General features: G+C 43.4%; 1 protein-coding gene across 1 annotated transcript in view; it reads right to left on the bottom strand.

Moving 5' to 3' along the window:
• LOC122560005 (tumor necrosis factor receptor superfamily member 5-like) overlaps nt 1-13,371 on the bottom strand; it is a 68,110-nt gene extending 54,739 nt beyond the window's left edge. Inside the window, exon 1 of the mRNA XM_043710156.1 lies at nt 13,075-13,371. Within this exon, the coding sequence (XP_043566091.1) occupies nt 13,075-13,116 (42 nt within the window). The 5' untranslated portion in view covers nt 13,117-13,371. The remainder of the gene's footprint in view (nt 1-13,074) is intronic.
• Nucleotides 13,372-13,599: the final 228 nt, after the last annotated feature.

Raw genomic sequence — 13,599 nt, 5'->3', positions numbered from 1 at the left:
CTCTCCTGAGGTTCTCGCTTGTGCTGTCATTCGGGTTTTTGAGGCCTCAAGTGAGGTTTGAGCCTTTGCATTGTTTCAGTCAGCAATCTGAATGCAAGAGTCTCCACTAAACACGCTCTCACGTCCAACTGGATCATGATCAGAGAAACATAGGCAAGAGGAGAAGTAGTAAGGTATTTGGCTTCTACAGCTGCTCTGCCATTCAACGTGATCCAGACTGATCTTAAATTGTCACCACAAGGAAAGAGGTCCTTCTGCCCTTAGTTTCTGTACCAGTCATCAAGCACCGATCTGCTCTAGTCCATTTCTAATACAGCCATTTGCTCTGTAGCCTTGTCTGCTTGGCACTTCAAGTGATCATCTATATATTTCTTCGATGTCACAAGGGATTCCTCTCTCTATCACCCTTTCAGTTCCAGACACCTTATGGGTGAAAATAACAAATCTTCCTTAATTTGTCTCTAAATCTCCTGCCCTTTATCTTAAATTTATACCCCCACTATGGGGAAAGTATTTTTCCTATCTATTCTGTCCATGCTCCTCATAAGTTGTATGCCTCAATCATATCTTTGTTCAGCCTTCTCTGCTCTAAGGAAAGCAACTCCAGCCTATCCAGTCTCGTTTTGTAGCTGAAACATTCCAGCTCAGGCAACATCCTGGTGGAATCTCCCCTCCAGTGCAATCACACCTGTCCTTTAATTGTGCAAGTAAAACTGCATATAATACTCCAACTGTAGCCTAACAATGTCTTACATAGTTCCATCATAACCTTCCTGCTCTTATATTCAATGCCTTGACTAATAAAGGTGAGTATCCAAAAGGCTTCTTTAACCATCTTATCCTTATGTCCTGCTCTCCTCACGGATCCAAGGGGATGCATATCAAGGCCCCTTTGGACCCTCTGTATTTCCTACGATCGTACCATTTATCATGCACTCCCTTTCCTTGTTAGTCCTCGCACTTTTAAAATTTAATTGGCCTTTGTTCTGCCCAATGGACCAGCCTGACAATATTGCCCTACAGTCTAAAGCTTTTATCCTTGGTATTTGCCACACCCCTATTTGCAAACTTACTTATCAAACCTCCCTCATTCAGGTCTAATGTAAACAACAAACAGCAAGAGAACCAGCAACAAACTCTGTGGCATTTCACTGGACACAGGACTTTAGTCACAAAAACAATGTTTGCCCATCACTCTCTGCTTCCTACCACTCAGCTAGATTCAATCATGATGGATGCTAACTCCTCCCCCTGAAAAAGTCATGCTGATTATCTTTACCCGTCTAAACGGACATTAAGGCTCTCCCTCAAAATGTTTTCCCAGTAGTTTCCCTACCACGGATGTTAGATTCACTGGCCTGTAGTTTTCTGGTATATCCCTCCTTGTATAATAGTACCACATTAGCTGACGTCCAATCCTCTGGAACCCCTCCTGTGACGAGAGAGGATTTGAAAATTAAAGTCCAAGCCCCTGCAATCTTCTTACTTGCCTCCCACACCAGCCTGAGATCTCATCTGGGTCTGGGGATTCATCCATTTTCAAGCCTGCTGAAATTGTTAATACCTCCTCTCCCTGAATTGTAATTTATTCAAGTATATTGCAGTGCTATTCCGTAATTTCTTTATCTTTATCTTTATCGTTCTTCTCTATCATGAACACAAAGGTGACATACTTACTTAAAACCTCACCTGTGTCTTCTGGATCCACCTTCAGTTTGCCACTTGAGTCCAAAATAAGCTCCACTCTTTTGCTGGCTTAATCTCTTCCTCCTAATTTTCTGATAAAATGCCTTTGGATGTTCCTTTATTTTTCGTGTACCCTCTTCACTTTACTCATTTCATTTTAAGTAACACCCTGAACTATCTATCTGTAGGACTTTAGAACCTCTGTTGTTCTGAGTCTTTAGTATCTCCCATAAGCTTCTCTTTTATTCTTTATCCAATTCTATATATCCATTGATGTCTGCAGGTCTTTGATCCCACTCTCCATTTTTACAGGAATATGTTGACCCTACACTTCCATGATTTCCTTTTTGAAAGACACCTACTGCTCTGAAATAGATTTTTCCAGAAGAAGCTGCATTTTGTCCAGAACCTGTTTGTTAAATTTGGCCTCCTCCAATTCAATACTTTTATTTTTGGTGTGTCTTCATCCTTTTCCCTGACTACCTTAAATTTTACTGAGTTATGGTCATTATCAACAAAGTGCCTCCCATTGACATTTCATACATATCATTGGCTAAAATTAGACCCAGGATTTCCCTCTCTCATCAGACTTTCTATGTGCTGGCTGAAAAACCTCTCCTGGATACAGTTTGACAATTCTGCCCCTTCTCAGCCTTTCACACCTTGTCTATGCCAGTTAATACTGGGGAAGTTGAAATCCTTTACTGTTAAAACACTTATTTTTACAGTAATCTGAAATCTACCTACGTATTTGCCCTTCGAACACACCCTCACAGTTTAGGTGTCTATTATACATTCCTAACAATGAGATCTCCCTCTTATTTTTTCAGTTCTACTCATACAGTCTTATTTGAGGAGCCTTCTAAAATATCATCCCTCCTTATAGCAGTAGTTGATTCCTTGATCAATATTACACCTCCTCCTCTTTTACAATCACACATTCTTGCTTGAGGATTCTATATCCTGAAATATTGAGCTGCCAGTCCTGCCTCTCCTTCAACCATGTTTCCATCACACCAATGAAATCACATCCCTCAACCTATCTGCCTCACATGCAAGACTCCTCACATTAAAATAAATGCTACCCACCATGCCAAGCTTCCCTGTGTCTTGCCTTGACTATCACTTGACTTTTCTTCTAAATATTTTAATGTATCACCCACTATTTTATCTCTATATCCCACTCCCGCTGTCAAATTAGCTTAAACCTTCACCAACTGCACTATCAAACCTGCCCACAAGGAAGTTGCCCCCCCCCCCCCACCCCCAAGTTCAGGTGCTACCTGTCAAACTTGCTCAAGTCCCACCTTTCCCAGCCATCCAGGAATCTAAAGCTCTCCCTCCTCATCCAACTCTTCACCCATACACTCGTCTGTTCTATCCACCTATTCCTCTATTCCCTAGCATGTGGGACTGGGAGTAACCCAGAGATTACAACCTTTGAGTTCCTGCTTTTTAATCTGCTGCCTAGCTCCCTAAATTCTTTTATTCATTCACCGGATGAGGGCGTCTTTGACTAGGCAGCATTTATTGCCCATCCCTAATTGCCCAGAAGGCATTTCAGAGTTAACCACATTGCTAGGAGTCTGGAGTCACATGTAGGCCAGGCCAGGCCAGGTAAGGACAGCAGTTTCCTTACCTAATGGACATTAAGGAACCAGATGTTTTTTTTCCCGATAAGCAACAATGGATTTATGGTCATCATTAGATTCTTAGTTCCCAATTTATTTTTCTGACTGCAGGACCTCATCCCTCTTTCTACCTATAATATTGGTCCCAATGTGAACAATGACTGTTCACCTTGTCCTTCAGAATGCCCTGCATCTGTTCAATGACACCCTTCACCCTGGCCTCAGGGAGGCAACACATTATCCTGGTGTTATGCCTGTGGCTGTATAAATACCTGACTGTGCCCCTCCTGAGTTTCCTACCATTATTGTTCTCCCTCTCTTTCTGTTCCCTCTTTGTGCAGTTGGACTCTGGCTTCATTCTCCAGAGGCAGCGTCACTCTCACTGACTTCCAACAAAGGAAAGTGAGATGAGCTCTAGGGCTGCCTAACCACCTGCCTGCCACCCTTCTTCTGACTGATGGTAACTCCTAACCTCGCTGGCTGCACTTCCATATGCTACTGGGTGACCATATCTAAGACTGTGCTCTCCCTGTTATTTTGATCTCCTTTTTGGATGTGCTCCAAGATTGAGCTTCCACAGCTCTTTGGGGGCATAAATTTGTTCTCACCTAAATAGTCTATTTCATGTTCAGACACCATGTTCCTTGGTTCTGGACAACACACATATCCATCCGTCCCTGCTCCTGCAAGAGGAAAGATCCTTGCTGTCTACCTTGTTGAACCCTAAAAGTTGTGTATGTTTCAATGCGATCACCTCTCATTCTTCCAAAGAGAATCCAGGCCCAGTCTCCTCAACCTCTCCTCACTGTTCAATCGCTCCATCCCAGGGATCAATGAGAAGGGCAATAAAGCTCAATTGAGATTGTTTTCTGGCCCCTTACGCCAAGAGTTCTGAAACTCAATGTACCTCCACTCCTGACCCAACTATCCTCAGCCAATTCTGCAGAAACTGGAGACTTCCCTATACCCTGTGTTTCTAACCACAGTGCTCAGCAGCTCAGTTACCAAGTGAACCATTTATGTCACATAATGACAGGAGGTGACCGTTCAGTCCTCAAGCCTATTCCATCACTCACTTAGGTTCAGACGCAGATGTGTATCTCAACAGTGATTACCCTCCTCAGGCCTATACTAATTCCCTCCCAGATTTAATGGTCTCTGCTTCCCTTCCACAGTTGGCTTTCCCATCCACGAACACTGCCCAAAAGGGTGACCTGTTTACAAGCTTCATCCAGCTGGGCCCCAAAGCTAAATGCTCAGGGGTGAGGCAGATAAACTGGAGGGGGAAAGGTGTCATTGTCAGATCAGGAATCAATGGAAAAGATTACAAACTGTTAATTAATAATTATCACCAGTATCTCCCAATCACTCTGTAGTAAGGTGCACTGTGCTGCCACACTCTTCATCCTGTAGTCCCCATCCAGGACAATCTCCTCATTGTAACAAACTTGAAGCTGTGCTAGGAGGAACTACACAGCATTTTTGGATAAGCTCTAAACACTTGTAAACTTTATTAAAAGCCAGATAATATGCTATTATCCTGGACAGTCTCCTGGTGTTAATGATTAATCCCATGGACACTAACATAACCAATACAGAGAAAACATTAGAGATGTATATAAAGTGTTTCTCATTTTCTTTGAGCCTGTATATTAATGGGTTATTGATGAGCTATTATGCAGATGGGCACAGAAGAGTGAGGAAGAGGGTTTGAGGCAATTGGATGAGGGATGTCATTTCACAGGATCTCCCCGAATATGCCAACAGAATGGTCCCTTCCGCTTTTCCTTAGTTAGAATCATAGAATCCCAACAGTGTGGAGGAAGTAGGCTATTCGATCCATCAAGCCCACACCGACCTTCTCGACAGCATCTCAGCCAGACCCACACCCAATCCACCATAACCCCGCAACCTCGCGTTCCCGATGGCCAATCCACCATAACCCCGCAACCTCGCATTCCCGATGGCCAATCCACCATAACCCCGCAACCTCGCATTCCCGATGGCCAATCCATCTAACCTACACATCTTTGAACTATGGGAGGAAACCAGAACAGCCAGAGGAAACCCATGAAAGCTGTTACATGGAAGCAGGTAATTTAGCTTAACTGGTCCACCCTGTGTTTCATTCCTCTGTATGTCAGGGTGACACAAAAGTTGTTCAGTGGACATGATGTGTGAAAGGCTCTCAGATCAATGCCAATTCTTGGAATAATTAAAGGTGTGCTTGTGCTTTGACTGGGAGCCACTGGCTAGGCTGAGATCCTAGAACTGGCAGACTCATGATGTCTGCTGCCTCATAAGTTCCCAGACAAACACATGGTTTTATCCATCTCAACATTATTTTTGGGAAGCAAGAAATCATATTTGGAGAGTCCCCTGTCTATTCTTTGTCAGGACATTTCTACACCCCTCCCATTTGCTTTAACTTTCATTAAGGAAGTAATGCTATTCCATGAATAAACAAACTGCAACCAATTCATCCCACAAGCCGCAAATTGGAGAAATGAACTGTTCAGTACTTGGAATCCCCTACAGTTTGGGAGTGGGCCATTCAGCCCAATGAGTCATCACTGACCCTTGGAGGACCAAACCACCCCCTGCCACCCTCTCCCTGCATTTCCTAAGGTTAATCCACCCAGCCTGCATATCCCTGGACACTTTAGCATGGGGCAATTTAGCATGGCCAACCCATCTAACTTGGACATCATCGGACTGTGGGAGGAAACCAGAGCACCCATAGGAAACCCCAATAGACACAGGGAGAATGCGCAAACTCCACACAGACAGTCACCCGGGTCCCTGGCACTGTGGGGCAGTAATGCTCAAATAACTAAGATGAGAACTGAGCCTTAAAGTGGTTTATTCAATCGATCGACTGGATTTGTGTTTCCTAATTGATAGGAAGAGAGGCAAAACGAAGCCAGTGAACATGGCTGCAAATTGCATCTGGGCAGTCACTGAGATGAGGTTATGATAGCATTTATCGGTGATACCCACTGTGGTTAAACAGTCATAGAGTCATTAAAATGTACAGCACAGAAACAGACCTCCTATCGGATAGATGTTGTGAAACTTGAAAGGATTCATAAAAAATTTACTAGGATGTTGCCAGGGTTGGAGGATTTGAGCTATAGGGAGAGGCTGAACAGGCTGGGGCTGTTTTCCCTGGAGCGTCGGAGCCTGAGGGGTGACCTTATTGATGTTTATAAAATCATGAGGGACATGGATAGGGGAAATAGACAAGATCTTTTCCCTAGGGTGGGTGAGTCCAGAAGTAGAGAGCATAGGGTTAGGATGAGAGGGGCAAGATTTAAAATGGACCTAAGGGGCAACTTTCCCACGCAGAGGGTGGTGCGTGTATGGAACAAACTACCAGAAGGAATGGTGGAGGCTGGTACAATTGCAACATTTAAAAAGCATCTGGATAAATATATGAATAGGAAGGGTCAAATGGTGTAGAATTTATGTGGGTAGAATCGAGGAACCGCAAACATAAAAAAACCAAAGTTGGAGTCAGGTATAGACCTCCAAACAGTAGTCAGGTGCTGGGGCACAAGATTCACCAAGAGACAGAAAAGATGTGTAGGAAAGGCAAAGTTACAGTGGTCATGCAGGTGGACTGGGAAAATCAGGTTGGTAGTGATTCGCAAGAAAAGGAATTTATGGAATGTCTATGAGATGGCTTTTTGGAGCAGCTTATGGTGGAGCCCAGTAAGGAACAGGCAATAGTATTTAGTATTGTGCAATGAGACAGACTTGGTAAGAGAGCTTAAGGTGAAAGAACCCTTAGGAGGCAGTGATCATAACATGATCGAATTTAATCTGCAATTTGAGAGAAATAAGATAAAATCAGAGGTAACAGTATTACAGCTGAATAAAGGCAACTACAGAGGCAAGAGGGAAGATTGACCAGGAGAGGAGCATAGCAGCAAAGACAATGGAACAGCAATGGCAGGAGTTTCTGGGAGAAATTCAGGTGATATAGCAGAGATTCATCCCAAGGGAAAAGAAGCACAGTAAGGGAAGATGAGGCAATCATGGCTGACTAGGGAAGTCAGGGATAGCTTAAAAGCAAAAGAGAAAACATATAAAGTAACAAAGAATAGTGGGAAACCAAAGGATTGGGAAGCTTCTAAAGGCCAACAGAGGGCAAAAAAAAAAGAAATAAGGAGGGAGAAGATTAAGTATATGGGTAAGCTAGCCAGTAATATAAAGGAAGACTGTAAGAGTTTCTTTAGATTTATAAAGGGCAAAAGAGAGGTAAAAGTGGACATTGAGCTGCTGGAAAATGACGCAGGAGAGATAGTAGTGGGAAACAAAGAAATGGCTGAGGAACTGATTAATTATTTTGCGTCAGTCTTCATGGTAGAAGACATGAGTAATTTCCCAAAATTTCAAGAGAGTGCAGGGACAGAGCTGAATATGGTGGCCATTGCCAAGGAGAAGGTGCAAGATTAACTGAATGACCTGAAGGTGGATAAATTACCTGGACTACACCCCAGAGTTCTAAGGGAGATAGCTGAAGAGATAGTGGAGGCGTTAGTGGCGATCATTCAGGAATCACTAGAATCAGGGAAGATCCCAGGGAACTGAAAAATCACTAACGTGACACCCCTGTTTTAAAAGGGAATAAGGCAGGAGGAGGAAAATTACAGAACCAATTAGCCTAACCTTGGTTGTGGGTAAGATCCTGGAATCCATCATGATGGATGAGATTTCTGAATACATGGAAGTGTATAGTAAAATTGGGCAAAGTCAGCATAGTTTCATGAAGGGGAGGTCATGCCTGACAAATCTGTTAGAATGTTTTGAGGAAGTAATGAGCAGATTAGACCAAGGAGAACCAATGGATGTTATCTATCTGGACTTCAAATTGGCTTTTGACAAGGTGCCACGCAGGAGGCTACTGAGTAAGCTAAGGGGCCATGGTGTTAGAGGCAAGGTGCTAGCATGGACAGAGGCTTGGCTGTCTGGAAGAAAGCAGGGAGTGGGGATGAGAGGGTCTTTCTCAGGATGGCATCAGTGACAAGTGGTGTTCTGCAAGGCTCAGTGTTGGGACCAGAACTTTTCACTTTATACATTAACGATCTAGATAAAGGAACTGAGGACATTCTGGCTAAATTTGCAGATGATACAGAGATAGGCGGAGGGACAGGTAGCATTGAGGGGGTGGGGAGGCTGCAGAAGGATTTGGACAAGTTAGGAGAGTGGGCAAAGAAGTGGCTGATGGAGTTCAACATGGGTGAGCTCATGCACTTTAGTAAGAAGAATAGAGACATAGACTATTTTCTAAATGGGGCGAAAATTCAGAAATCTGAAGTGCAAAAGGACTTGGGAGTTCTAGTCCACGATTCTCTCAAGGTTGCAGGTTGAGTCAGTAGTTATTTTGAGAGGGCTTGAATATAAAAGCAGGATTGTACTTCTGAGGCTCTATGAAGCTCTGTTCAGGCCACATCTAGAGTACTGTGCGCAGCTTTGAGCCCCATATCTCAGAAAGGATGTAATGGCCCTGGAGCGTGTTGAGAGGAGATTCACGAGAATGGTCCCAGAAATAAAAAGCTTAACATTTGTGGACTCTGGGTCTATACTCAATGGAGTTTAGAAGGATGAGGGGAGATCTAACTGAAACTTACAGAATACTGAATAGCCTGGGCAGAGTGAATGTTGGGAAGATGTTTCCATTGGTAGGAGAGACTAGGACCCGAGGGCACAGCCAGAGAGTAAAGGGAAGTTTTTTTTAGAATAGAGATAAGGAGAAACTTTGTCTGCCAGAGAATGGTGAATCTATGGAATTCACTGCCACAGAAGGTTGTGGAGGCCAGGTCATTGAGTATATTTATGACTGAGATAAATAATGCTCTGGGGACCTGGGTTCGAATCCTGACCATGGCAGATGGTGGAATTTGAATTCAATAAAAATATCTGGAATTAATGGTTCCGTGGACTGATGACCAGTGACTCCACAGCTACAGCAATGTGGTTGACTCTCAACTGCCCTCTGAAATGGCCTAGCAAGCCACTCAGTTGTATCAGTCAATAGAACAGGAAGGGTTTAGAGGGATGTGGGTCAACTCACAGCAAGTGGACTGCAGCGATTCAAGAAGGCAGCTCACCACCATCTTCTCAAGGACAAATAGGGATGGGCTATCAGTGCTGGCCAGCCAGTGACACTCAAATCCTACAAATGAATTTTTTAAAATTTCTGCTCCTATGTCTTATCGTCTTATGGTTTAGACGGATACGGGCCAAGTGCTGACAAATGGGACTGGATTAATTTCGGATATCTGGTCGTCATGGAGGAGTTGGACCTAAACAATACACATCAGTACATGAAGAATGAACACATAATGTGAGGCATCAGGGAGGGAAGAATCTCCACTCAACTCCAGATCTCAGAATTCTCAGGCGGGATTTAGACTTTAAGTGGATTTGGATGTTATATCGGCTTTAGACTCCCACTGGTGTGCATCCTACCAAAGAATCACAGAGTCATAGAGATATACAGCATAGAAACTGACCCTTTGGTCCAACTCATCCATGCTGACTAGATATCCTAAATTAGTTCAGTCCCATTTCCCAGCACTTGGCCCACATCCCTCTAAACCCTTCCTGTTCACATACCCATCCAGATACCTTTTAAATATTGCAATTGTACCAGTCTCTACCACTTCCTCTTGCAGCTCATTCCATACACACACCATCCTCTGCGCGAAAAGGTTCCCCCTTATGTCCCTTTCATATTGTTCCCCTCTCACCTTAAACGTATGCCCTCTAGTTCACCCCTTCCCCCACCCCAGAGAAAATACCTTGTTTGTTTATCCTATTCATGTCTCTCATGACTTTATAAACCTCAGCCTCCAATGCTCCAGGGAAAACAGCCCCAGCCTATTCAGCCTCTCCCTATAGTTCCTTTTCTGAACCCTTTCAATTTTCACAACATCCTTCCAATAGAAAGGAGACCAGAATTGCACACAATATACAAAAAGTGGCTGAACCAATGTCCTGCAGAGTCACAACATGACTCCCAACTCCTACACCTGGCTTCCATTTATTTTCAACATTTAGATTTTGTGAAACTTGTTAAGTACAGCCACAGCCCAAGAGGATAATAACAGCTTGAAAATGCCACACAGATAAATTTAGCAAAGTGAGTTCAGGGGAATTCCAGCTTTACATAAAAAGCCAAGTTATCTGACCAGCTTTAGTAAAATATTTAAAACAGAACTGTTCCCTTCACACAGTAATCCTTCTAGAGAGCCATTTTGAAAATAAAGATTTGGATAATAAAAGTCTTCAAACGCAGCCACAGGAATTGATATAACAGAGAGCCCACCATAGCTTTCATTTAGCAGGTACTGTTTGAGAGATAAGAAGTGATACAGATTACTGATACATTAGTACAAGAAGGCAATTCAAACCCTCCAGCTTACTCTGCTGTTCAACTGAATCAGAGTTCACCTGAATCTTAGCTTCTTTGACGAGTATCACTTACTAACATTAAGCAGCTAAAATCTTACAATGTTAGTGTTGGAAGCTCCAACTGTGTCACATCCACAGTCTTCTGGGAAAGAATTTAACACCTTCAATGCTCACTGTCGCTTCCTAACGTTTCTCCTGAGTAGCCAATTTTTTATGCCCCCAACAGACAGAACTGGTTTTTCTCCCCCTGTATCTACACTATCAAATCTTTTCAACATTTACAAGTACCTCAACTAAACACCTTTCCATCTCTTTTATTCGAGGGAATTCAAGTTATGTTTACACATAATTTTACCCTGTAGAGACTGGCATCATTCTGTTTATACCCTTTTCTAGGTCAGTATATCCTTCCTGAAGATGTGATGCTCAAAGCTGAACAAGGATGACAATCTGAATAACTGAAGCACCCTTCTGTAGTACAGACATTGACAACAGTACCTACCAGTGGATTTAAAAATAATTTCTGTCTTAAGTAATACTTTATTTCATCAACTCAAATTACTCACTCTGTCATTATGACAGACACAGCAGATGATGCCACTTTTGTAACAAATATGATGGCAATTTCCTCATCCTTTTTTACAACAGACTGTTTAACTCATATCTTTTATTTGCATAATAGACAAAGGATTTGCATACAGATGCAGCTTCAACTCAGAGATCCTTCAAAAAAAAAATGCAGTTACAGTTCAAGTACACCCTAGATACTTTTTCACACATGCACTGCAAAGTGCACTTCATTTAACTCCGTATAAACTGAAATGTGATGTACGGATACAGTTATCATAATAAGCCAGACAAGACATTGGTACAAATTCTCCTCCCGTAATCCAGACAGCATTCCCTCAGCACTGCTTTGGAGTAGGCTCAAATCTCCTGTTGTGGGACTTAAAGACACACTTCGATCGTAAGACAATAAAATGTATGTCCACTCAGCTAATCCAATCATGACTGATATGTTTCTCAACCCTCTTCTACCTGCACCCTTGATCCCCTGACTACTTAAGAATCTATATCTGTCTTCAATCTATATCTGGCCTCCACAGCCCTCTGTGGAAACGAGTTCCACAGACTCACCACCTTCTGGCTGAAGAAATTCCTCATCTCAGTTCTAATGGTTTGTCCTTTCACTCTGAGGCTGTGCCCTTGGGTCCTATTCCCTCCTACCAGGGCAAAGGTCTTCTCCGTGTCCACTCTATCCAGATCTCTCAGTATTCTGTAAGTTTCAATCAGATTTCCCCTCATCCTTCTAAACTCCATTGAGACCCGGAGTCCTCAACCGCCCCACATAGGACAAACCCCTCATACCTGGGATCATTCTTGTACAAGTCCTCTGGATCTATTCCCATGCCAGCACATCCTTCCTTAGATACTTAGCCCAAAACTGCTCACAATATTCCAGACGTGATCTGATCAGAGCCTAATATCGCCTCAGCAGTACATCTCTGCTCTTGTATTCTAGCCCTCTTGAAATGACTGCTCACATTGCATTTGCCTTCCTAACCACAAAGTGAATCCGAGTGTGAACCTTGAGAATTTTGAACTGGGACTCCGTTGTCCCTTTGTGCTTCAAATTTCTGAAACCTTTCCCCTTTTAGAAAACAGAAGTGCTTCTAATCTTCGAACCAAAGTGCATAACTTCACACTTTCCAACACTGTATTCCATCTGCCACAATTTGCTCTGATAGCCTATCCAAGCCCTTGAACAGCCTTCCGGTTTACCTTACACTCCCTGTCCCTAAACCTATCTTTTGAGTCATCTGCAAACTTAGCAACAACACCCTCAGTTCCTTCATCCAGATCCTTAATGTATATATCAGTAAGCAATTCCCGATAAGTGTACGCAGTTTCCACCAGTGCGTCTGGAATGAGGGGCATGTGCTGGGACCATCTGTGAACGTTTGAGCCACAGCCTCAAAGATAAATATAAAACGACACACAGTGGGCGCAACAGCCTGGAAAGGTAAAAATCGAAAGTGAAAGGAACGGTTTCCGATATATTCCTTTACATGGGCTTCATGTTTCTTGTAAACAAGGATCTTATTAATCCCCCCCATATAGAATCTCCATATATCCCCCTAACCCCTCAGGGGAATTGCACAGTCCTGTGTAATCCACAGTGGACGCGAAATGCCAGAGACTTTGTCGCTGGAACTTCCTGATTACAAAATAAAACACACAATGGGTTTTACTTAATCCAGACAGTACCCCCTCCCAAATCCGCATTCCCAGTCAAACTGGGCAAAACCGAGGGTCCCCAGCTTTTAATACTTACTGGAATAACACCAAACAACAAGATGAGAGTCAGTGAGTCCATTGTCCCCGGGATATGTCTATCAGATCTCACACTACAACAGTTTCCCCTTTCCACGATTCATAAACACTTCCGCCTGTTTCCCTGACAGTTCAGAGCCTGGATAGTGATTCTTTTCTCTCTCTCTCTCTTTGCTCTTCTTCGCCCGTGCACCAGGTTCACGAACCCAAAGTGTCACGAGAAACCGCCAGAAACCACTCGCGGAACAAGAGTCAGACCCCCGCCTTGTTTTTCATTCTCTCTCACACACGCCACCTCCGCCCCTTCAAACCGGACACTGGCCCAGTACAACTAAAAAAAATGATCACAGCGCCAGTCTGTGCTGTCTACCAGACCACAGCTTGTGTGGCCCAGCTACAGCAGCAAAATATCTAAACACTGACACATTGAGCAACCAATGAAAGGCAGGCTTGCATTGGCATAGCGCCTCTCATGACGCTGAAAGACTCCCCACTCTTCTTACAAGCCCTTCAAGCCAAGTTGGAA

This window comes from Chiloscyllium plagiosum, chromosome 20, assembly GCF_004010195.1.
Source record: "Chiloscyllium plagiosum isolate BGI_BamShark_2017 chromosome 20, ASM401019v2, whole genome shotgun sequence".
In the NCBI taxonomy this organism is placed as follows: domain Eukaryota; kingdom Metazoa; phylum Chordata; class Chondrichthyes; order Orectolobiformes; family Hemiscylliidae; genus Chiloscyllium; species Chiloscyllium plagiosum.
This window is presented reverse-complemented; position numbering and strand designations above follow the sequence as displayed.